Source organism: Pongo abelii, chromosome 11 (genome assembly GCF_028885655.2).
Source record: "Pongo abelii isolate AG06213 chromosome 11, NHGRI_mPonAbe1-v2.0_pri, whole genome shotgun sequence".
Lineage (NCBI taxonomy): Eukaryota > Metazoa > Chordata > Mammalia > Primates > Hominidae > Pongo > Pongo abelii.
In genome coordinates this window covers 38,127,831-38,152,883 of record NC_071996.2, presented here as the reverse complement: position 1 = coordinate 38,152,883, position 25,053 = coordinate 38,127,831, and the positions used below count along the sequence as shown (strand labels likewise).

The window sequence follows — 25,053 nt, the reverse complement described above, 5'->3', positions numbered from 1 at the left end:
GCTGGGCATGGTAGCGGGCGCCTACAATCCCAGCTATTCAGGAGGCTGAGGCAGAAGAATCCCTTGGACCCGGGAGCTGGAGGTTGCAGTGACCCAAGATCGCGCCATTGTTCTCGAGCCTGAGCGACTGGGTGAGACTTCATCTGAAAAAAAAAAAAGAAAAGAAAAAGAAAAAAAAAGATTAATCAAAGTGTCAAATATTTCTTTCTTTCTTTCTTTCTTGAGACGGAGTCGCACTCTGTTGTCCAGGCTGGAGTGCAGTGGCATGATCTCGGCCCACTGCAACCTCCTACTCCCGGGTTCAAGTGATTCTCCTGCCTCGGCCACCCGGGTAGCTGGGATTACAGGCATGCACCACCATGCCCGACTAATTTTTGTATTTTTAGGAGAGACGGGGTTTCCCCATGTTGGCCAGGCTGGTCTCGAACTCCTGACCTCAGGTGATCCACACGCCTCGGCCTCCCAAAGTGCTAGGATTACAGGTTGTGAGCCACCGCGCCCGGCCAATGTCAAATATTTCGCTGATTTTCCTCGGTCAGCACCACCACAATAATTGTGCCACCTTACCCATGCAAGGTTTAGATATCTCTTTGACTCTTTTACAGAGTTTTGTACTGTGGTTTCCATTATTTCCTCCAACTAGACAGCAGAAGCGGGAGATTTGAATCTTACTCATTTTTCTCTTCCATAGAGTCTTACTCCGATCGTTCAATTAATATCAGTGGAATGATTTAAAGAACATTTGAAAAACCACTCGGACAAAACCCTCTGATTCGAACTTGTTCCAGCAGCCAAAAATACCCGCGGGCCACGTCTACACTGCGCAGGCGCAAAGGCAGATGGGCTTTTTCCAGAAGGGCTTTGCATTTGGCGCGAAATCCCTTTCCGTGGCCGGGGGCTCTTGGAGAAGCGCCGTTCATTGGTCAGGTTTGGCGCGAAATCTCCGGCTCTTGTGTCACGATTGGTTCCAGCCTTGCAGGTCGGAAGAGGGGGCGGGGCGGAAGCGGCGGCGGCGCGCGCAAAGCTGCAGCGTCTGGAAAGAAGCGACTTGTGGCGGTCGAGCGTGGCGTAGGCGAATCCTCGGCGCTAGGCAAATATGGACCTCGCGGCGGCAGCGGAGCCCGGCGCCGGCAGTCAGCATCTGGAGGTCCGCGACGAGGTGGCCGAGAAGTGCCAGAAACTGTTCCTGGACTTCTTGGAGGAGTAAGTCGGCGAGCGCCCGGGGCCTCGCCCGCCTCCGGAGCCTGCGGTGTCTGGGCCGGGCGGTGCCGTGTGGGCGGCGGGTGTTCCGGAACCTGGGGGTCGCGCGTCCGGGAAGCGCCTCCCCGCCCGCCCCCCAACTTTAGGCTCCGAGCCCAGCAGCCGCGAGGAGTCTGGCACAGGCTGGGTTTTTCTGGACTAAAACCCATCTCGAGCCCTAAGACGTTCGTGCCGAGTGCTCAGCGCTTTGCTTCTGTCACTTGATGCTCACCACCCCGCGAGCCTGGTATTTGCACGGCCCCCGGTGACCGGCGCGGAAACCTGGGCTCGCTGAGTATATTAACTGGGCCGCTGGGTGCGGCCGGGTCGAGTGGGAGGCCGAAGTGCCATTGAATCCCGTCGGTGCCTTGCTGGGCCACCCAGCCAGGAGCCTGGTGCTGGGTGGGGGTGCGCAGGGCCCGGGCCACCCTCGCCTCCTGTGCTGATGAAAGTTTCTGCGTGAACTGTGGTTTGAAAGCTCCTGGGGGACGGAGCCCTGTCCTGTAGAGAGTAGCTCACCATATCCCTTCTTCTGGGTCCCTTGCTCCCCTTTCCCTCTGGCCTTCCTTTCCTTTCTCTACCCTTCTTTTTTTCTGTGCCTCTGGGCTCCTAGCTTCATAACCCCGACCTCCTCCCTCCCTGGCTTGCCTCACCCACCGGTTATTTTTCCTAGAGCAGATACACCACAGCCTCCAGGATGAAGGGTCAGCAGTTTGGAATGGCTTATGAAGTTCTTTTTTAGTAAAATATACATAACAAAGTTGACCATTTTAGCCATTTTTAAGTGTACAGTCCAGTGGCACTAAGTGCGTTCACCTCGTTGTGCAGCCGTCACCACTCTCCCATCTCCAAACTCTTTTTTTCTTTTTAGGCGTAATTTAGCCCTTTGTTGCCCAGGCTGGAGTGCAATGTCACCATCTCAGCTCACCGCAACCTCCGCCTCCCGGGTTCAAGCTATTCTCCTGCCTCAGCCTCCCTACTAGCTGGAATTACAGGGATGCGCCACCACGCCCGGCTAATTTGGTATTTTAGTAGAGATGGGGTTTCTCCATGTTGGTCAGGCTGGTCTTGAACTCCTGACCTCAGGTGATCCACCCGCCTGGGCTTCCCAAAGTGTTAGGATTACAGGCGTGAGCCACCGTGTCCGGCTCCAAACTCTTTTCATCTTCCAAACTGACATTCTGTGCCCATTAAACGCGAACTCTCCTCCGTTACCCTCTCCCTCAGCCACCGTCACCCACCACTCTGCTTCTTTTCATTATGAGTTTGACCACTCTAGGTACCTCATATAAGTGGAAGCGTATAGTACTTGTCCTTTTGTGTCTGGCTTGTGTAGCATAATGTCTACAAGGTTCCTCTGCGAGGTAGCATGTGTCAGAATTTCCTTACTTTTGAAGGCTAAATAACATTGTACAGATTGAGTATCCCTTTTCTGAAACGCTTGGGACCAGAAGAGTTTGGGATCTTGGATTTTTTTTTCAGATTTGGAATATTTACATTATACTTAACCAATTGCATCCCTAATTTGAAATGCTCCAGTGAAAATCATCTCAGCACTCAAAAAGTTTCAGATTTTGGACCATTTCATATTTTAAATTTTCAGATGAGGGCTGCTCAACCTGTATATATACTGCATTTTGCTTATCCATTCGGTGGACACAGGTTCATTCCACCTTTTGGCTATTGTGAATAATGATGCTGTCTTATGAAATTTTGGTATACTTAAAACCATAATTTAATTTCCATTTCGCTACCTATGGCAATGTTATTGTCTGCCTGATAGTTCCTCCTTCAAAGCCCAGCTAAAAACTCACACCTTTGTGAAACCTTGTACACCTTTTTGAGAGGCACTAATCCTTTCTTCCTTAGGCTCCCAGGGTGCTGTTTTTCATTATCTCCGGCAGTGTAACACGTTTACCTCTCAGCTACTTAGTCTGGAATTCAAATTCCATCCTCAACCCCACCTACCCACCACATCACATTACAAAGGTTCTTCAATAAATGTTTCATTTCAACAAATAATCTAAGTGCCTTGACTTTGCAGCTAGATGATAATGATGAGACAAATAATCTCTGTACTTTGTTTAAAGAAATGCCAACTCCCTGTCACAAAATAAACTTTAATTCACCATTGCTTGTGGAATAAAGTTCAAATTCTTCACCACTCCTCTTTCCTGTTTGTCTTAGAAAAACACCCCAGTCATCACCCACACTTCTCCCCTACCTTCTCTGACTTAATCACATACTTGCAATCATCTATAGTCAGTCACTCCACCACCTGTTTTCATTTGAAATTTTTAACTCTTTCAGAAGCTGAATTCCAACGCCACCTTTTATATGTATGATTCTTGTAGATGTTCTGTTAGGCAGAATTAGTTTCTATTACCCTAGCACATTTCTTGTTCTTCTCATTAACAGGAACATCTTTCTTGTCTGTCTTCATTGTTTACATGTCTAACTCCCTAGACACAGACAAAGTGTTAGTTAACCGTAGGGCAGGAACAACACTGCCGTTTTCAGCCTCAGGTACCTCTGTTATAGGGCTTTGCACGTAGTTGTTTAACAAATATTTTAAGGAGTCAGAACATGCTGTATTTGGAGGAGAAATTGATTTTTTTCTTAAAGCGAATCTGCATATTATGTTTGAAGGAACAAATAAATTTGTATGATATCCTGCTTGGGCTTTAGAAGCAAAAATACCAGCAGCTTTATTTAGTGTGCATGTTTCACTGTCTTGGGCAGTGAAACACCTCATTTCCATGTATTCTTATTTCTACTCTGCTTCTTAAATCCCTGACTGATTTGTTAGTTTGCAAATTCCCTACAGAAATGGAATCATTGGGTTTGAGACTGAATTTCTTGATTTAACATTTTCCAATCTTAATTATACATGACAATAATAAAAGAAGAGTTAGTTGTTTTGTTGGGTTTTTTTGTTAGTTGCAGTTAAACCTCACAATCATGGTGGAAGGCAAGGAGGAGCAAGTCACTGATGTCTTACGTGGATGGCATCAGGCAAAGAGAGCTTGTGCAGAGGAACTCCTCTTTTTAAAACCCATCAGATCTTGTGAGACTTACTATCACAGAACAGCAGGGGAAAGGCTTGTCCCCATGATTCAATTAACTCCCACCAGGTCCCTCCCACAACATGTGGGAATTCAAGTCGAGATTTAGGTGGGGACATAGCCAAACCATATCAGAAGGGACGAGTAACTTGCCCCAAGTTACAGAAGTGCCAAACATGGGCCTGTCTGAGCTTAGTTGTTGGACTTTAACTAATATTCTGAATTATCATTCAGGTTCTTTGTACTGCCTGTGTCCTTAATCTAGTTGACTCGAATGTACCTGCAGGTTTCAGAGCAGCGATGGAGAAATTAAGTACTTGCAATTAGCAGAGGAACTGATTCGTCCTGAGAGAAACACATTGGTTGTGAGTTTTGTGGACCTGGAACAATTTAACCAGCAACTTTCCACCACCATTCAAGAGGAGTTCTATAGGTATGGGCATATTAATCTTCTTTACTTTGAATAGGGGTTGAAATCCGGGAAGCCAGCTCTTCTTGGACTGTAAGTGTTCACTCGTGTAGCAGAAGGGCAGCTTTCACAGTTTTTTCCCACTGAGAAGAGGCGCTTTGATACTGCCAGTGGTCATTTTAGTACTGCTCTGAACTTCATGTAGGCCTTTGTAGAGCCGAACTTTTTTTTGTTGTTGTTGGTTTGGTTTTGTTTTTTTTTTTTTTTTTGAGACGGAGTCTTGCTCTGTCACACCCAGGCTGAAATGCAGTGGCGCGATCTTGGCTCACTGCAACCTCTGCTTCCTGGGTTCAAGTGATTCTTCTGCCTCAGCCTCCCGAGTAGCTGGGATTACAGGCACCCGCCATCACTCCTGGCTAATTATTTACATTTTTTAGTAGAGACAGGGTGTCACCATGTTGGTCAGGCTGGTCTCCAACTCCTGACTTCAGGTGATCCGCCTGCCTCAGCCTCCCAAAGTGCTGGGATTACAGGCGTAAGCCACCGCGCCCGGCCAGAGCTGAACTTTTTTTTTTCAAATACAAATGTTGAAAATCTTTGCTTTCTATATAGTTTTCCCAAGAGGGAAACTGTACTTACTTTTGTGTCATTCCATTGATCCTTTTTCCCCACAGGAATAGGTGTTTGTGTGGGTCCTTTTCTTGTACTGGGGATATCTTTACAGCATTGACGTTGTTGTACTTCTTGTTCCCTTAAAGTTTAATGTTGTTTTCGCTTATAAAAGTAATAGGTATATATTGTAGAAAATAGAGAAAAGTAAGGAGAATTAAATTGCTTATACACTTGTAATCCACCACCGTCATTAGCAGGTCTGCTACAACAAAGTTCCAGGAGCCTTCCAAGTCTGCAAGTGCAGAGTCTTGTAAGGGTCTTCTGTCACATTTTGTTGTCTTTGTGTGTGTACTGTGTATGAAATTACTCAAATTCATATAAAATTTCCTAAAATCATACTAATAGCTCCAATTGTGGTTTTTTGGTAGAAATACTGTGGTTAGACATTATATTTAATAGAAGGCTTTTATTTTGTTTTGACTTGTTATATACAGCAAGAAACATCTTTGCACACAAGACTTTCTTTATATTAGGATTAGATGAATGTGACAATCTATAGAAATAGAATCAGGTTAAAATAAATTGTGGACAGTTGTGAAAGATAAATGAAAACCCAGGGATAAGGAGGCACAGTCTTGTTCATTTCTTGTTAGATTAGGAGATGGTGGATTTGTCTGTGTTCCTAGTCATAGCTGATGATCAAGAATAATTGGAGGGGTAAGTAAGCAACAGGATTTATTATGAAAGCCTGCAGCAGTAGAAGTTATAGCACTGACAAATGAGGGAGAGGTAGACAATCAAGCCTGGTGGTAGAAGCAGCTGTGCCATGCCTCGTGCACAAGCCAGGCAGCAGTTCTCTTTCCTGAGAGTAGCGCCTTTTTTAGAGGGCTTTCAGACCCCACTTCTTAAACAAACTAAGCTGGAGTAGGTATTAGAAACTTACATCAAAAGGACATGCATACTTCACTCTCACCAGTCAAATGGAGCATTTTTGCCAATTTGTTCTCACATTAGTGCACAAATACTTCTCCTGTCCTCATCCATTTCTTATCAAACCAGCCAGATGTGGCTCACACCTGTAATCCTAACACTTTGGGAGGCTGAGGTGCATAGATCACTTGAGCTCAGGAGTTTGAGACCAGCCTGGACAACATGGTGAAATCCCATTTCTACAAAAAAACCCACAAAAATTAGCTGGGCATGGTGGTGCATGCCTGTAGTGCCAGCTACTCAGCAAGCTGAGATGGGAGGATCACCTGAGCCTAGGTAGATTGAGGCTGCAGTGAGCTGTGATCGTGCCACTGCACTCCAGTCTGGGTGACAGAGAGAGACTTTGTCTCAGAATGAAACCAAAGAAATAGACTGACTTGACACCTGACTTACTAAGTCATAAACAGCCCACAGAAAATTCACAGTATTGAGCATAATATTGACAAGATGATTGTTCAGCTAGTCATCTTGGACAGAGGAATGGCCAACAGTGTGGGTGCTATATGATTATTTATGTGCTGTATGATAATCAGGTATGGTGTGACATTTTATATTTAGTGTTTCGGTGGGATAGGAGAGAACTGAAAGAGGGTCCTAAACCTAGACTAGATAATAGAAGTGTCCTGCACAGTTAAGTTCTAAGGCTTAGTTGTAACCAGATGAAATTCCTTAATCTCGGCTGTTGGTAGGTATGTAAAGGGAAGGAGGCCTTGGTAAACCTCTAAGGTATCAGTTGACTTTTTTGTTTTTCAGAGTTTACCCTTACCTGTGTCGGGCCTTGAAAACATTCGTCAAAGACCGTAAAGAGATCCCTCTTGCCAAGGATTTTTATATTGCATTCCAAGACCTGCCTACCAGACACAAGTAAGAAACCCTTCTCTGGAAAAAAAGGGATTCACCAAATGGTATAGGTACCATTTAGCTGGTAGTCAGAAAACCTGAGAGATTGCCTTGATCTGCTATTAGCTGACTATTTAACTTTATACAAATCACTTTTACCTCCCTGAGCCTCAGTTTCCTTGTCTGTGAAGTCTTTTGGCTTAGGTTTTCTACCTAAATCATGCAAAAAGTAGGTTTGTTGCTGTAAAATTACTTTTTCATAATTGATAATCACAATAATTATAAAACAAGTACTTACAAAATTGATGCTGTAAAATACCAGGAAGAAAAAATAGTGGTTTGCATTCAGATTTTGTAGAAGGTTGACTTTTGTAGGAGTTATACCCAGTTATCCAGAAAGTTTAGTTTTGGAGAAATGTATTTTCCTATGGAGATAGGATTAGATGTAAAGGGAGTGAAGCAAATTTTTAGGATTATTACATTTGAGGGCACCTTTTAGGGAGATTTGGGAGAAAATTGATCAAGGGAGAAAATATAAAATTCTAGAAATTCCTGAATCTCTGGAAATTTTTGTCTGTTTAAATGCATAATTTTCAAACACCCCTTTGGCAGTTATTTTAAGAATAAATTTACTGGATAAAATTGAAGTGATATTTTGAAAAGTTAAACTACTGAAATTACTTTATAAAATTACTTAAGTATTTCACATAAAATGGGTTTGTAAAGGAAGTGTTTCTGAACTTTGAGTACAAAATTTTTTCTCATGATAGGATTATTATGTGACACATGCTTTTTTTAGAAATTGCAGGTAAGCAAAAAAGCATATAAAACAAGAACAGGATCATTCTGTTTTTTTTTTTTTCTGAGACAGAGTCTTGCTCTGTCACCCAGGCTGGAGTGCAGTGGCACGATCTTGGCTCACTGCACCCTCCGCCTCCCAGGTTCAAAATTCTCCTGCCTCGGCCCCCCGAGTAGCTGGGATTACAGGCACCTGCCACCTCGACTGGCTAGTTTTTGTATTTTTAGTAGAGATGGGGTTTCACCATGTTGGCCAGGATGGTCTTGATCTCTTGACCTCATGATCCGCCCGCCTTGGTCTCCCGAAGTGCTGGGATTACAAGCGGCTCAGCCCGTTCTGTTTTATAATTTTAATTTTCATTTTTTTGGCATCCTTTAGTTTATTCATTTATATATTTTGTTCTGGATACATATACATCATATAATTTAGGAATGGGCACGTTGACTAAATTATTCTTATAGGAAAGTCCAAAGAATCCCTTGTCTCTTGAATTTTTTTTTAAAACATAAATTATCTTTGAATACCCTCTCACTAAAATGGAAAGATTCTTAGTTAAGATATGAATGTTTACTAATGGGACATTTGTCTTTAAACAGGATTCGAGAGCTCACCTCATCCAGAATTGGTTTGCTCACTCGCATCAGTGGGCAGGTGGTGCGGACTCACCCAGTTCACCCAGAGCTTGTGAGCGGAACTTTTCTGTGCTTGGACTGTCAGACAGTGATCAGGGATGTAGAACAGCAGTTCAAATACACACAGCCAAACATCTGCCGAAATCCAGTTTGTGCCAACAGGAGGAGATTCTTACTGGATACAAATAAATCAAGATTTGTTGATTTTCAAAAGGTATTTATTTAACATCTGTTTAGATCAGAGTCCATCTATGATAATAATTCACTTCTAGGCCCTTGCAATAGCTTATTTAGATAATGTTCAACTCAATTTTTATATAAGTTAAGCATCATCAAAATGACTACAAAGTTAAGCCCAAAACTGTTCATGTAAATTGTAATTGTTAGTATATACATTTGTTTTAACTTTCAATAACTTGGAAGTTCCTTAAGACTGACAAGATGTATTTGTCAAAGAATAAATGGTAACTAGGTGGTGGTGGTTGTTATTATGAACTGGAGTTAAGAAAACTTAAAGAAATAGCAACTTGTTAGTGTAAGATTTCCATTTGCTGCATAGAAAGGAAAGCATGAATAGGACAGGCTAGCTTGGAAGCAATGAGGAGTATCATGATTGAAGTAAAGGAGCCAAATTGGAGATCATCTGAGAGATGATTTGATGTGAGACCTGGAGGTACTTGGATCCCTAAATCTTAGGCCGAGGAGTTTGAGCCTATCTTAATAAGCAGTGGGAATATAGTGGGAAGGTAGTTTGTGTGTGTGGGTGTGTGTTTGTTTTGTTTTTTTGTTTTTTTGAGACAGAGTCTCTCTCTGTCACCCAGGCTGGAGTGCAGTGGCGTGATCTCCACTCACTGCAAGCTCCGCCTCCCGGGTTCACGCCAGTCTCCTGCCTCAGCCTCCTGAGTACCTGGGACTACAGGTGCCCACCACCATGCTCGGCTAATTTTTTGTATTTTTAGTAGAGACGGGGTTTCACCGTGTTAACCCAGGATGGTCTCGATCTCCTGACTTCATGATCCGCCTGCCTCGGCCTCCCAAAGTGCTGGGATTACAGGCGTGAGCCACTGCACCCGGCCTGTGTGTTTTTTTTTTTTTAAAGGAAACTAAATAAGTCCATGATAGGCTTAACAGAGGGTAGTAGGCAATTTCAGTTACCTGGGCAAGAGGTGATAGATGGCAGTAGTAAGAATGAAGGGGACCCTCAGATTTCAGCAGGACTTAATTTTATGGGACATACAAAAAGGAAAGAAAAGTTGAAGCAGCTCAAGTATGGAATAATTATTATCAGATGAATTTAATATTATTTATATTGCTCTGATAATCATTCTCCTTATTTAGCTTTGTTACATTAACCTGGTAGCTTATAAGATGCACGTATTCTACCAACAGCTTTGGGTAGGAGATGCCTTATCTTATAAAGTGTGAGTCTAGATTGGGTCTTAGTTTGGGGGGGAAAACACAACTGTATAAAGGACAATCTTGACAAGACATTTGAAGACAGACTAGATAATAGAATATATGTAATTTTATGAAATTAAATATTGTTTAATTATCTTGGTTGTGATAATGGTATTGTAACAGAAGATTGTCTTTATTCTTAGAGATGAATGCTAAAATATTTAGGTGTGAAGTTTCTTGATGTTTACAACTGTGTTCAAATATATAGTAAAAAAGAAAAAACGTATCTATAAATAATAGCAGTTGTGTTGAAGTGGAGGGTATAAAAGGTGTATTTGAAATTTTCTGTAAAATTAAAGCTTAGGAGAAGATGGAACATAGAACAGATATTTGGAGTCATTTTGAACAACGAAAAAAATTATTTTTTAATGAGAGTAAAAGTGAAGTTTTATTTTCTCTGCTGCTTGAATCAGCATGAAGTTTTTAAATAGATGTAATCTCTTGCCAAATTGAACTATTTGACTAAAAGGAGTTCTAGAGTAGATAATTTTTAGGATAAATGTTGGTACATGTGAAAAGTCTGCTAATGGGTCAGATAGTCTAGAATATGTCAGTATTTGTGGTATTTAATTTAGATTGTATGGCATCTGAAAGGGATCGCTTCTCATTCTTGGTTGGTTGTTTGTCTGTATTACAGGTTCGTATTCAAGAGACCCAAGCTGAGCTTCCTCGAGGGAGTATCCCCCGCAGTTTAGAAGTAATTTTGAGGGCTGAAGCTGTGGAATCAGCTCAAGCTGGTGACAAGTGTGACTTTACAGGGACACTGATTGTTGTGCCTGATGTCTCCAAGCTTAGCACACCAGGTCAGTAATCTGTGGCTCAAATTTAACAAGTTCTAAGTTACCTAAACTGCAAAGTATCTAGCTTCCCACATCTTCATTGTCTTCTTTTTGGCTACCAATCAGAAGCTGAGCAAGGAAGTGTGATGAGAATAAAAACAAATTGGTTTTGCCACAAATGGTGCTATTCTGAAAGTGTTCAAGGCTTAAGTGAAGTCTTTGGATTTATAGCTTTCATTTATTTGAGCAATTTTGATGTTCAGCACCTTTAATATTTAAGTTGTGAAACAACCTATCATTCTGTTTCAGGAGCACGTGCAGAAACTAATTCCCGTGTCAGTGGTGTTGATGGATATGAGACAGAAGGCATTCGAGGACTCCGAGCCCTTGGTGTTAGGGACCTTTCTTACAGGCTGGTCTTTCTTGCCTGCTGTGTTGCGCCAACCAACCCAAGGGTCAGTCGTTTTGGGGGTTTTTGTTTGTTTTTGAAACAGTCTCTCTCTGTCACCTAGGCTGGAGTGCAATGGCAAAGTCATGGCTCACGGTAGCCTCCACTTTCTGGGCTCAAGTGATCCTACCGTCTCAACCTCCTGAGTAGCTGGGATTATAGGTGTGATTCACTGCACCCAGCTAATTTAAAAAATTTTTTTAGAGATGAGGTCTTGCTCTGTTGGCCAGGCAGGCCAACAGTGAGTCTTAGTAGAGTGACAGCTTAAGAAACACCTACCCTGAGGCTGCCACAAAGTGATAGGATTCTGAAACATCTGGGCTGTCTCATCAATGTTAAGAGCACGGGATGGGGTTAAGATTTGATGAGTTTTAAAACCAGATCTTTTGATATTTGTCTTTCTGATCTTGAAAAAAAGTCTTATTTGATGTCTTACATAAAATCTCAATGCTTTTAAGTGCGGTGGTACAAATTATCCACGCTGTTTTTTGTTTTAAAGTTTCACAGTTCCTCTGTTATTCTTCTGGAGGAAATATAAATAAAAAGATTAGTAATCTGGGAAGTAAACTTCTGAGAATGGTGAACCCCTGGCAGTATTGTTCAGTTAACTTGATTCTGTGTCATAAATGGGAGTTTGGAAAATAGTTCAGTATTGGAAAAGGGGAGTGAACATAATATTCTTTTATTTTATTTGCATCTTTATATCAGTGATTAACATTCTGCTATGGCTTATCTCTTGAGCATTCAGGTAGCTTTTTTTCTATTTAACTCACTGGACGAATGACATACCCTTAAGTGTCTTTGTTAACTGAGGGCTTACTGGTTTGGGGAATTGTTTTGTTTCTTTTTTTTTTTTAAACCTTTACAGTCAATAAATTGTGAGGTTGACTTCCCACGCTATGTTGTGTTCGTAATGAAGTTTCTTCTCCTTTATGCTCTTTTGACTGCTTCTATACTAATGATTCTTCCTTTGTTCTCTACCGTTAGTTTGGGGGGAAAGAGCTCAGAGATGAGGAACAGACAGCTGAGAGCATTAAGAACCAAATGACTGTGAAAGAATGGGAGAAAGTGTTTGAGATGAGTCAAGATAAAAATCTATACCACAATCTTTGTACCAGCCTGTTCCCTACTATACATGGTAAGAATTCCATCCATTTGTACCATAAACTTGAAATGAAAATAACGATTATAAACAGCCACAAGTGATTTCTGAAAGCACATAAATCAGACTGTGAAAGTTTTTAGTGGGTCTAAAAGAGGTCATTTACAAAAGGACAGGTACATGATTTCACTTATACGAGGTACCTGTAACGTGCAAATTCATAGAGACACGGTAGGATAGAGGTTATCAGTGGCTGGGGGAATGGGAGAAATGAGTTATTTAATGGATAAAGTTGCTATTTGGGATGATGACAAAGTTCTGGAAAGGGATAGTGGTGACAGTTATACAACATAATGTACTTAACTGCCACTGAACTATACACTGAAAAATGGTTAAAATGATACGTTTTATTATGTATTTTTATCACAATTTTTCTTTTTTAAGGAAAAGTTATTTTGTCATCTTATTTCCTGGCCTTATGACAGAACTGCACTTAAGTGTGTTTCCATATGCTAGACTAGTCTCCTGGCCTTGTTGTGGTTGGGGGGGGCGGGTGTGTGTGTGTGTGCGTTTTAGAGACAGGGTTTTGCTATGTTTAGGCTGAAGCACTCCCTCCTGGGCTAAAGCAACCCTACCTCCAGCCTCCCCAGTAGCTGGGATTACAGGTGTAGGTCACCACACTTGGCTCTTGTTTGTCTTTTTATTTACCGAAATGGAGTGTTTATGATTGGTTACTTGTTCTGTCTATACCTTTGGCAGTTTCTTTCACATTTTCCTGACTCTTGGTTGCTAGCTGTGTTTTGAAGGCTATGACTAAAATTTTAGGCCTGATGCTTTATCTTGGAACTCTTCCATCCTTGTCTTCCATACTCAATTGGGATTATGGTAAGAACTCAACCTTTTTAAATCTTTTTTTATTCTATTTTATTTTGAGACAGAGTCTTGCTCTGTCGCCCAGGCTGGAGTGCAGTGGTATGATCTCAGCTCACTGCAACCTCTGCCTCCCGGGTTCAAGCGATTCTCCTGCCTCAGCCTCACGAGTAGCTGGGATTGCAGGATTGCCCCACAACACTCGGCTAATTTTTGTATTTTTAGTAGAGATGGGGTTTCGCCATGTTGGCCGGGCTGGTCTTGAACTCCTGACCTCAAGTGATCCGTCCACCTTGGCCTCCCAAAGTGCTGGGATTACAGGCATGAGCCACTGCGTCCGGCCCTTTTTTTCTATGTAAATATAAGTCAAAGAAGTTTTGTTTGTGGAATGGATTTTTAGTTTTCTACCTGTTTTGCTTTTGTTTTGTTTTGTTTTGTTAGGGTCTCACTCTTGGCCAGGCTGGAGTGCAGTGACAGCAAACATGGCCTACTACAGCCGCAACCTCCTGGGCTTAAACGATTCCCCACCACAGCCCCGAAATTAGCTGGGACTACAGGTGCCTGCCACCATGCCCAGCTAATTAAAAAAAATTTTTTTTTTTTAGAGATGGGGTTTCACCATGTTGACTGGGCTGGTCTCAAACCTCTGGGCTCAAGCAGTCCTCCCTCCTTGGCCTTCCAAAGTGCTCGGATTGCAGGCGTAAGCCACCACACCCAGCCTAATTTTCTGCTTTAAGGAATGCCTTGTGTAAATTTGCATAGCACTTTGTTGATGGAGTTCAGAGAGTCGATAATTCCACAGAAAAATGTTTCTTTTAATAGCACAGTGTTCTTTTTTAAGAAAATTGTTTTTCCTGGCCGGGCGCAGTGGCTCACGCCTGTAATCCCAGCACTTTGGGAGGCTGAGGCGGGTGAATCACGAGGTCAGGAGTTCAAGAACAGCCTGGACAACATGGTGAAACCCCATCTCTACTAAAAATATAAAAATTAGCTGGGCGTAGTGGTGCTCGCCTGTAATCCCAGCTGATCAGGAGGCTTAGGCAGGAGAATTGCTTGAACCCGGGAGGCGGAGGTTGCAGTGAGCCGAGATCGCGCCACTGCACTCCAGCCTGGGCAACAGAGCGAGACTCCGTCTCAAAAAAAAAAAAAAAAAAATTTTTCCTTCTTATTGGATTTATGAACTAAGCAGCTGTAAATTGCATTCAGCATTTTATTTAATCCACATGAATTCAGTTAACATATATTTATTCAGTGCTGGTCACTGTAGGTGATAGAAAAGTGTTATGAACCATTTCCTCAAACTCTTGACAGAACTATAAGAACTGGCATTAAAAAGGACTAGCAAATGTGGTAGGCCTTGGTGGACATAGTTCATTTATCAGGAGAGATCTTTGAGGGCTAAGGCACTGGGTAAGGTTTTGTGTAGGAAGTAGGACTCATGGACACATAAAGGCTCTTAGGATGGTGAGCACTGGCACGGTGACATCTGTGGTGTAGGAGAAAACACTGGAACAGTGGTTTAGGTGACTGAGTCCACAGAACAAGAACCAAGATCGGAAGCCAGGTGTTATTACTCCAGTTTTATGCTTTGCTTTAGCTGACTCTGCCTTTTGGTTGGTAAACATGCCTTTACTGTTTCCTCTGAAAGTGTTTAACTTCATGTTGAAAAATTAGTTTTTCATCTGTAGCTTCTTTTCATTTCAGGCAATGATGAAGTAAAACGGGGTGTCCTGCTGATGCTCTTTGGTGGTGTTCCAAAGACAACAGGAGAAGGGACCTCTCTTCGAGGGGACATAAATGTTTGCATTGTTGGTGACCCAAGTACAGCTAAGAGCCAATTTCTCAAGTAAGCATTTGCCTGATACAGTGTAGCAGGGAAAAGTGTACATAGTTCCCAGACTGGCTGTGCTACCAAGAATGCAGTCAGTATGGCCTTACTAGGAGTGTAAATTATGACTATGTTGAATATATAATTCTCATAGATTAAAGATATGGCAACATTGTACAATTTTTTAGACTAGGGAAAAATTGCCTGTAATACCAATCTCACATTGAACTCTTTAGTCTTTGTATAATATCTTTGTATAAAAGTCTTTGAATATATGAATTACGTATTTTCATTATTGTAAATCATATTATACATACTTGTAATTTCAATTTTCCGTAAACATTTTTTCCATGTTTCTTTTCGCATGGAAAAATCTCATGAGTTTGTCATTTTCACAATTGTCTTTTTTTGTTGGTATACTATAACTTACAAAATCATTTTCTTAGCCCTGTTAAATTTAACAGGATAGTTTATTATAATAATTACCAATATAGATGCAGTGAACATCATAATGTTATATACATTTTTTGTTTGTTTCCTCTGGGTAAATTGCTAGATACAGAATTGTTGAGACTAAGAATACAAACATTTGTAAGGTTTTAAAATAAGATGTACTGGCCGGGCGCCGTGGCTCATGCCTGTAATCCCAGCACTTTGGGAGGCCGAGGCGGGCGGATCACGAGGTCAGGAGATCGAGACCATCCTGGCTAACACGGTGAAACCCTGTCTCTACTAAAAATACAAAAAATTAGCTGGGCGTGGTGGCGGGCACCTGTAGTCCCAGCTACTCGAGAGGCTGAGGCAGGAGAATGGCGTGAACCCGGGAGGCGGAGCATGCGGTGAGCCGAGATTGTGCCACTGCACTCCAGCCTGGGCAACAGAGCGAGACTCCGTCTCAAAAAAATAAAAATAAAAATAAAATAGGATGTACTTTCCAAAGGGAATGCTATGAGATATTTTATGTTAACTTTGTCAGTGTGAACACCATTTTTGACTGTTTTTAGAAGCTATAATAAATATTGGTTACTTTCAAATTTTTAAGAAACTTAGGGCCCAAAATAAAAGCAACAAGTTTCTGAGCACCTACCATGTTCTCGGTGCTGTATATGTGTTATGTCTTACTCTAGCAGCACCCAGACAGGCATGTGTATTATTCCCTTTTTTTCAGGGAGTCAAAACGTCTCCAAGCCTGCAAGAAATTTGCCCACTTTCTTGTAGGTGAAAGGTGACACTGAGCCATGAATATTAAAATTCAGATACGGTTGCCTGCAAAACGTGTACTTCATACTACATCAAGCTGCCTTTTCTTTGTTTTGGAAATTTGTAACATAGTACCATTTTAGAATATTGAACATTTTTAGTTGGTTTGGAGTTTTATGATTAAATATTTCTTTTGAACGTATCACAAACAGTTTTAGATTTTAAGATGGTAGTCCTGTGTTACAAAGGATTCTTTTTTTTTTTTTTCTTGTCATTCTCTGTCCCCTCCAAAAAAAGATGTACTACAATGTTGCCTCTGGTAACGGTATCATGTGGTATGTGACAGTCTTAGTGAATTCCATAGCATTTTCTATGTATAAAATCTGTATATAATGATAGTCGGAGTATCCAATCTGGCTGCCTTTTTTTCTTGCCTAATTGCCCTTGATTAGAGCCATCAGTATAATGTTGAATAGAAGTGGCAAGAGCAGACATCCATGTCTTATTCCTGATCTTAGGGGCAAAACATTCAGCCTTTCACCTTTAAGTTTGATGTTTTCTGTGGGTTTTCATAGATGCCCTTTGTCAGGTTAAAGAAAAAACCCTTTATTAGACTTAGGAAAACCTCCTCTATTCCTAGTTTGTTTGGTTTTTGTAATGAAAAGGTGTTGGATTTTGTCAAATGCTTTTTCTACATCTATTTAGGTGGTCATGTAGTTCTTTTATTAATTTAGCATATTGATTGATTTTCAGATGTTAAACCAATCTTGCATTTCTGGAATAACCCCCATATCTAGTTTTGTTTCGTTTTATTTTTAATTGCAAGGCCTTCTGATAGATGATTGTTGCTATTTATTACTATTAAAGACTTCTTTTAAAATTGATGTTTTAGCCAGGCGCGGTGGCTCATGCCTGTAATCCCAGCACTTTGGGAAGCCGAGGTGGGTGGATCACGAGGTCAGGAGATCGAGACCGTCCTGGCTAACACAGTGAAACCCCATCTCTACTAAAAATACAAAAAAAATTGGCCGGGTGTGGTGGCGAGCGCCTGTAGCCCCAGCTACTCGGGAAGCTGAGGCAGGAGAATGGCATGAACCCGGGAGGCGGAGCTTGGAGTGAGCCGAGATCAAGCCACTGCACTCCAGCCTGGGCGACAGAGCAAGACTTTGTCTAAATAAATAAATAAAATTTAAAAATAAATAAATAAAATTGATGTTTTAGGCTAGGTGTGGTGGCTCACACCTATAATCCCAGCACTTTGGGAGGCCGAAGTAGGCCGATCACCTGAGGTCAGGAGTACGAGATCACCTGAGGTCAGGAGTTCGAGACCGCCTGGCCAACATGGTGAAACCCCATCTCTACTAAAAATACAAAAATTAGCCAGGCACAGTGGCGCACACCTGTAATCCCAGCTACTCGGGAGGCTGAGGCAGGAGAATTATTTGAACCCAGGTGTCAAAGGTTGCCGTGAGCTGAAATCACACCACTGCACTCCAGCCTGGGCGATATAGTAAGACTCTGTCTCAATTTTTTAAAAAATTGATATTTTTATCAGGTATTAACTCTGAAAATACAAAAATTAGCCAGGCATGATGGCGCACGCCTGTAATCCTAGCTACTCGGGAGGCTGAGGCATGAGAATCGCCTGAACCTAGGAGGTGGAGGTTGCAGTGAGCTGAGATTGTGACAGTGCACTCCAGTCTGGTGACAGAGCGAGACTCCATCTCAAAAAAAAAAAAAAAGAAAACAAAAGCCGAGGGAGATAAACCTTCCCATTTAGTCTGTGGCATGTGTCTTTATGAATTGCTTAAGCTTAAGCTCTCAAATGTTCTTTCAGTAATTTAAACTCTTCTGCTGGTTTTCCTGGGAAGGGTGCTGTACAGTCACATATTAATGAGTCTTTATATGATAACCTTGAACAGGCACGTGGAGGAGTTCAGCCCCAGAGCTGTCTACACCAGTGGCAAAGCGTCCAGTGCTGCTGGCTTAACAGCAGCTGTTGTGAGAGATGAAGAATCTCATGAGTTTGTCATTGAGGCTGGAGCTTTGATGTTGGCTGATAATGTAAGAACATTTTACGCTCTTCAGTGTAAAGAAGTCAGAATACCCCTACTCTATCAGTAAAGGCCTATAAGTTACCATTAAAAAAATGTCCTTAAAAACAGCATTCTCAGCTGGGTGCAGTGGCTCACACCTTTGTCCCAGTACTTTGGGAGGCCGAGGTGGGTGGATCACCTGAGGTCAGGAGTTCGAGACCAGCCTGGCCAACATGGCGAAACCCCATCTTCTCTACTAAAAATACAAAAATTAGCCGGGCGTGGTGGCGGGTGCCTGTGGTCCCTGCTACTCAAGAGGCTGAGGTGGGAGGATCACTGAACCCAGGAGGTGGAGGCTGCAGTGAGCCGAGATTGCACCACTACACTCCAGCCTGGGCGACAGAGCGAGACTCTGTCTCAAAAAAAACCAAAACAAACCCAGCATTCTTTAGTAAATAATTCATAGTTTTCTTCATTTAGAATTTAAAATTGTGATAGTTGATCAGCATGTCCTGAGCACGTGTGTTTGCTGTGACTAGTTTAGATCGGTAGCTGTGTATATAAGTTGTAAGTATAAAATCAATCCTGAGTTGACACAAGGTTTTGATGTTGAGTACAAGTACAGTAAGTGTATATTTTTAGTTGTGCAATTGGTTTTAAGTCAATTGTATGGTTCTTTCTAGCTTTAGGATCTGTTGAATTATCTTCCTTAGAAAAGGGAGTTAAGAATCTTCACTTACCTATCTTCTACTTGTTTGGAGAATAGAAGAGTCCCTGTGGTAGCAGACTTTGTGAGTTTACTTGTAATGTTCCCTCTGAAAGACTGTTGTTCTTGTTTTTTGCGATGAAGTCTTGCTCTGTCGCCCAGGCTGGAGCGCAATGGTGCAATCTTGGCTCACTACAACCTCTGCCTCCCAGGTTCAAGCAATTTTCCTGCCTCAGCCTCCCGAGTAGCTGGGATTACAGGTGCACGCCACCACACCTGGCTAATTTTTGTATTTTCAGTAGAGGCGGGGTTTCACCATGTTGGCCAGGCTGGTCTCGTACTCCTGACCTCATGATCAGCCCACCTCAGCCTTCCAAGGTGCTGGGATTACAGGTGTGAGCCCCCACACCCGGCCGTTGTTGTTTTTTAAGAGACAGGGTCTCACTCTGTCACCCAACCTGGAGTACAGTGGCAATCATAGCTCACTGTAACCTCAAATGCCTGGCCTTAATGAAGCATTCTTCCTGCCTTGGCCTCCCAAAGTGCTGGGATTACAGGTGTGAGCCATGCATCCAGCTTGAAAGACAGCTTCTTAGGCTTGATTTGTTTGGTTATAGGGTGTGTGTTGTATTGATGAATTTGATAAAATGGACGTGCGGGATCAAGTTGCTATTCATGAAGCTATGGAACAGCAGACCATATCCATCACTAAAGCAGGAGTGAAGGTATGTGTTATCTACTTCTGTTCTGCTGCATCGTCCATAGCCTTGTTGATTAATGTAGTACTAGAGAAGTTCACCTGGATAAAATTCATTACTTCAATGTGTAATGCTGTTCATTAAAATGGAAAATACAGCCCTGAGAATTATTTATTCAAACTATAAATGTTGTTTAGAGTACTGTGTAAATGTATTGCTGTGATAATAGAGGAAAATGTCCATGAACAAATCTTCTATTTTCTTTGATAAAGCGTGCTCCAATTGTAACAAAAATAACCAAAGATCAACAGATTGATTATATATGTATATATTTATTTATATTAACAGATTATTTAAATGAAAATAAGTATGACAGTATAACCAACACTAGGGAGAATCTAAACTTTAAAAGCTACAGATTCAAGTAGCTTTTAAGCAGTACACAATTGTAAATTGAAAAGACAATTCTTTCCCTGCAACTCCCAGCAACAGTAGATACTTAGAGGTATCTAATGGATAAAAAGGAATTTTAGGAGGAAGAAAAAAAGGCATCTGTTGAGTTTGTGCCCCTTTTAGGAATATTTTGTACATAAATAAGCATAATATCGACAGTTTCATTCCTGCTGGTTTAACTTCATAATTTTATTTTGGCAATCTTTTACCAGCACATATTAGATCAACTTTGGTTTTTTATTACTTTCCCGTATTCGATTGTGTATACCACAGCTTGATTCTTTAGACTCCTGTTGAGTGACATTTGGTTCATTTTCAGTGTTTTGTATTACAAACAAAATTGTAGTAAGCATCCTTGAATGCAACATCCTCTTATATTTGGCTATAAGAGAAATTTCTAACAAATTGATGTCTTCAACGGTGTGCACGTCATACCACCAAAATCACATAGGAGTTCCTGTTTATGTGAAAAAGGTTATGTCATTATTTTGGTTTGCGTTTAGTTAATTATGGGTGAGATTGAACATGTTGTTATATATTTATTGGCTGGTGTCTGTTTAAACCTGTTAAGATTCTTTTCTTTTGTGGTCAGGCTACTCTGAACGCCCGGACATCCATTTTGGCAGCAGCAAACCCAATCAGTGGACACTATGACAGATCAAAATCATTGAAACAGAATATAAATTTGTCAGCTCCCATCATGTCCCGATTCGATCTCTTCTTTATCCTTGTGGATGAATGTAATGAGGTAACCCCATGAGCTTCCTTTTTTATTTCCAGTTTGAGTAATCGAGTGAGACAAGGCTGGAAGATACACTGCTCAACAGCTGGTGCATGTATGTGCACCAGCCTTTGATTTCCCTCAGGATGGCACAGGATCGGGCAAAGGGTTTAGTAAGCAACTCAAAATAAAGTCATTTGAATTGCCACTTCCACTTAATTGTGTTAAAGAATATTAAGTTTTCAGGTTTTGTTACTATTTATTTCTCAAAAGGAAACAAGTTACAGTTAACTTCCAACCACACTTTTTATTTTTTTAAACAGCCTCTCACTGGAGACTGGGCTGGAGTGCAGTGGCACAGTCTTGGCCTACTGCACCCTCCACCTCCCAGGTTCAAGCAGTTCTTGAGTCTGAGCCTCCCAAGTAGCTGGGAATACAGGCATGTAACACCACGCCTGGCTAATTTTTATATTTTTAGTACAGACAGGGTCTCACCATGTTGGTCAGGCTGGTCTTGAACTCCTGGCCTCCAGTGATGCACACCCACCTCAGCCTCCCAAAATGTTGGGACTATAGGTGTGAGCCACTGTACCTGGCCCCAACCACACTCTTAAGATTTTTATACGATTTTTTGTTTTGTTGATTGGGCTTTTATTTTATTTTTCAGTCACCTTGAAAAAAACTGGGATGCCAAAGAAATCTCTTTTCTTTTTTTTAATCACGAGTCATTTATCTTCGTATTTTTTCCTATCAGGTTGCTGAACGTATTTTACCTTTTTTTCCTCACTTTTAAGATTGAGTGAAAAAATGTAGATTTACTTGGATTCTGATATGTTAGTTTAATTATTAGAGTTATTTGTACTTAAATATTTAACAATGCATCTCATGCCCACAGAACTATAAAATGACAGTTTGTAGGAGCTAATATTTTAGGCTGTACTTTTTAAATCATTCAGCATTGAGGTTCTACATTTTATTGGGCACAATGCACAACTCTTTATTACAGTGGAACTTTAAATATTATCTAAATAAAAGTAGCCTTCCATTTTGAGTGGTTGGAGGGCTTGGTCCCCTATTTTTTAACGACAGAGTCTTACTCTGTCACCCAGGCAATGCCACAATCATAGCTCACTGCAGCCTCAATCTCCTGGGTTCCAGTGATCCTCCTGCCTCAGCCTCCCAAGTAGCTGAGACTACAGCTGTGTACCACCATGCCTGGTTAATTTTTTCATCCTTTTGTAGCAACAAGTTCAAGACTTGTGTTGGTCTTGAACTCTTGGCCTCAAACCACCTTACTACCTCAGCCTTCTGAGTAGCCAAGATTATAGGCCTGCACCATCACACCTGGTTTGGTTTGGTTTGGTTTGGTTCACTTTTTTTCCCTTCACAAGAGAGACATATTTAATCACCAGATAATTGAGTTGTCTGATTTTCATACATTTATGTTTGTTCATGATTCATTAAAGTAGCTTTAGTAGCCAATCAAGTTATAAACTTTTGAAATATCAATTTATAAACCTTTAAAACATTCAGGATTTTTTAAAAACTGTTTTGTTTAGTTTTGTTTTGTGACGGAGTCTCGCTCTGTTGCCCAGACTGGAGTGCAGTGGCACGATCTTGGCTCACTGCAACCTCCGCCTCCTAGGTTCAAGTGATTCTTCCGCCTCAGCCTCCTGAGTAGCTGGGATTATAGGCGTGTGCCACCATGCCCGGCTAATTTTGTGTATTTTTACTAGAGACGGGGTTTCACGATGTTGGCCAGGCTGGTCTCGAACACCTGACCTCAGGTGATCCACCCACCTCAGCCTCCCAAAGTGTTGGGATTACAGGTGTGAGCCACCGTACCTGGCTTGTTTTGTTTTTGAGACGGTCCCACTCTTTCCTGCAGTGGCGTGATCATGGGTCACTGCAGCCTCAGCCTCCTGGGCTAATGCAATCCTCCCACCTCAGCCTCCCGAGTAGCTGGGACCACACATGTGCACCATTGTGTCTGGCTGACTTTTGAGTTTTTTTGTAGAAACAGGATTTTGCCATGTTGCCCAGGCTGGCTGCAAACTCGAGCTCAACCAATCTGCCCACCTCAGCTTCCCAAAGTGTTGGGATTATAGGCATGTGCCACCGTACCTGGCCAAAAAGCCTTTTCTTTTTCTCTTTCTTTTTTTTTTTTTGAGATTGAGTCTCACTCTGTTACCCAGGCTGGAGTGCAGTGGTGCCGTCTCACCTCACTGCAACCTCCGCCTCTCAGGTTCAAGTAATTCTCCTGCCTCAGCCTCTTGAGTAGCTGGGATCACAGGCATGTGCCATCATGCCCGGCTAATTTTTGTATTTTTAGTAGAGACGGGGTTTCACTTTATTGGCCAGGCTGGTCTCAAACTCCTGACCTCAGGTGATCCCCCTGTCTCGGCCTCCCAAAGTGCTGAGATTACAGGCGTGAGCCACTGCGCCCAGCCTGTTTTATTTTAGTTATTTATTTTGAGACAGGGTCTGGCTGTATTGCCCAGGCTGGATTGCAGTGGCATGATCTCAGTTCACTGCAACCTCTGCCTCCTGGGCTCAAGCGAGCCTCCCACCTAAGCCTCCTGAGCAGCTGGAACTACAGATGCAGGCCACCATGCCCAGCTAACTTTTGTATTTTTTGTAGAGACAGTTTTGCCATGTTGCCCGGGCTGGTCTTAAACCCCTGAGCTCAAGCTATCCACCAGCCTTGGCCTCTCAAAGTGCTAGGATTACAGGCATGAGCCACTGTGTTCCGCCCAACTTCTTAATTAGAAATAATTTCAAGCTTACAGAAAAGTTGCAAGAAATGGAATAGTGCATAGAACACCCATATACCCTTTACGTGATTCACATAATAACATTTTACCCTGTTTGCTTTATTGCTTACTGTCTCTATATATCTGCACACTTTTTTCCTGAACCATTTGAGAGCAAGTTGCAAATTTTGGGGTCTTTTTTTTTTTTTTTTTTTCCCCCAGTATTCTGGGATGAATATCTTCAAAATTTAGTGGCTAAGAGCACAGTCTCTGAAGCTAGACTGTTCAAATCCTGGCTCCACTACTTAACTGTGACCTTGGATAAATTACTTAACCTTCCTAGGCCTCAATTTGCCCATGTATAAAATGGGGATAATATCATTTACCTAATAAAATTTTTGTGAGGATTGCATAAGTTAATTCTTCTAAGACCTGCCTAAGACAACAGTGTCCCATACACAGAGGGCCCTGTAAATGTTAGTTCTGCTATTTTTGTTGTTTTGTTTTTGAGACAAGGCTTGCTCTGTTGCCCAGGCTGGAGTGCAGTGGTGCAATCATGGCTTCACTGCCCTTTCAACCTCCTGGGCTCAAGTGATCCTCCTGCCTCGGCTGCCTGAGTAGCTGGGATTACACATGTGCACCACCATGCCCAGCTAATTTTTTTGTAGAGACAGGGAGGGTCTCACTTTGTCGCCCTGACTGGTCTCAAGCTCTTGACCTCAAGCTCTCCTCTCACATCAGTCTCCTAAAGTGTTGGGATTACAAGTGTGAGCCACTGCACTTTACCCTGCTATTGTTTTTAAAGCCAATTAATTCCTTCAGGTATAGTTTTAGAGTGGGGCAATGGTATACATTTAAAAGTTTGATTTTAAATCCACCTGTTCCCAAACTTTCATTAGAAACTTGGTACCCATTAATACTTCTTTAAGTGGCATATTAGAGCTTGTTTTTGGCTATAAATCATTTCTTATTGCCTGGGATAGTCTGGAGAAGATATTGCTGTGACTATCAAAGTGATTTTCTTGTTTTGAATTAGGTTACAGATTATGCCATTGCCAGGCGCATAGTAGATTTGCATTCAAGAATTGAGGAATCAATTGATCGTGTCTATTCCCTCGATGATATCAGAAGATATCTTCTCTTTGCAAGACAGTTTAAACCCAAGGTAACCTACCCTTTTGTACTGGGATAAGGTATAATGGGTATATTAAAGTGGAATTTAAGTAAGTGTGTTATATGGAAATTAACTGAACCTGTCATCTACCTTAGTTCCTAAATTTTACAACTTTTTTTTTTTTTTTTTTCTGGAACAGCAATTTGTTTTTTCAGAGAGGGCTGAGAAAGGGAACTTTAAAAAAAATTCTGAATAATTCCATTATTTGTTCGGTGGTAATAAAAAGATTTGTATAGGAGAA

At 41.7% G+C, this 25,053-nt stretch overlaps 1 protein-coding gene across 1 annotated transcript in view; it reads left to right on the top strand.

The window, feature by feature from the left end:
* Positions 1-836: 836 nt before the first annotated feature.
* The window catches only part of MCM6 (minichromosome maintenance complex component 6), a 36,329-nt gene continuing 12,112 nt past the window's right edge, over positions 837-25,053 (top strand). The window contains exons 1-12 of the mRNA XM_002812444.6: positions 837-1,203; positions 4,591-4,737; positions 7,069-7,179; positions 8,551-8,800; positions 10,682-10,847; positions 11,133-11,278; positions 12,259-12,409; positions 14,948-15,089; positions 18,194-18,335; positions 19,631-19,738; positions 20,757-20,912; positions 24,675-24,803. Coding sequence (XP_002812490.2) covers positions 1,097-1,203; positions 4,591-4,737; positions 7,069-7,179; positions 8,551-8,800; positions 10,682-10,847; positions 11,133-11,278; positions 12,259-12,409; positions 14,948-15,089; positions 18,194-18,335; positions 19,631-19,738; positions 20,757-20,912; positions 24,675-24,803 — 1,755 coding nt within the window. The 5' untranslated portion in view covers positions 837-1,096. The remainder of the gene's footprint in view (positions 1,204-4,590; positions 4,738-7,068; positions 7,180-8,550; positions 8,801-10,681; positions 10,848-11,132; positions 11,279-12,258; positions 12,410-14,947; positions 15,090-18,193; positions 18,336-19,630; positions 19,739-20,756; positions 20,913-24,674; positions 24,804-25,053) is intronic.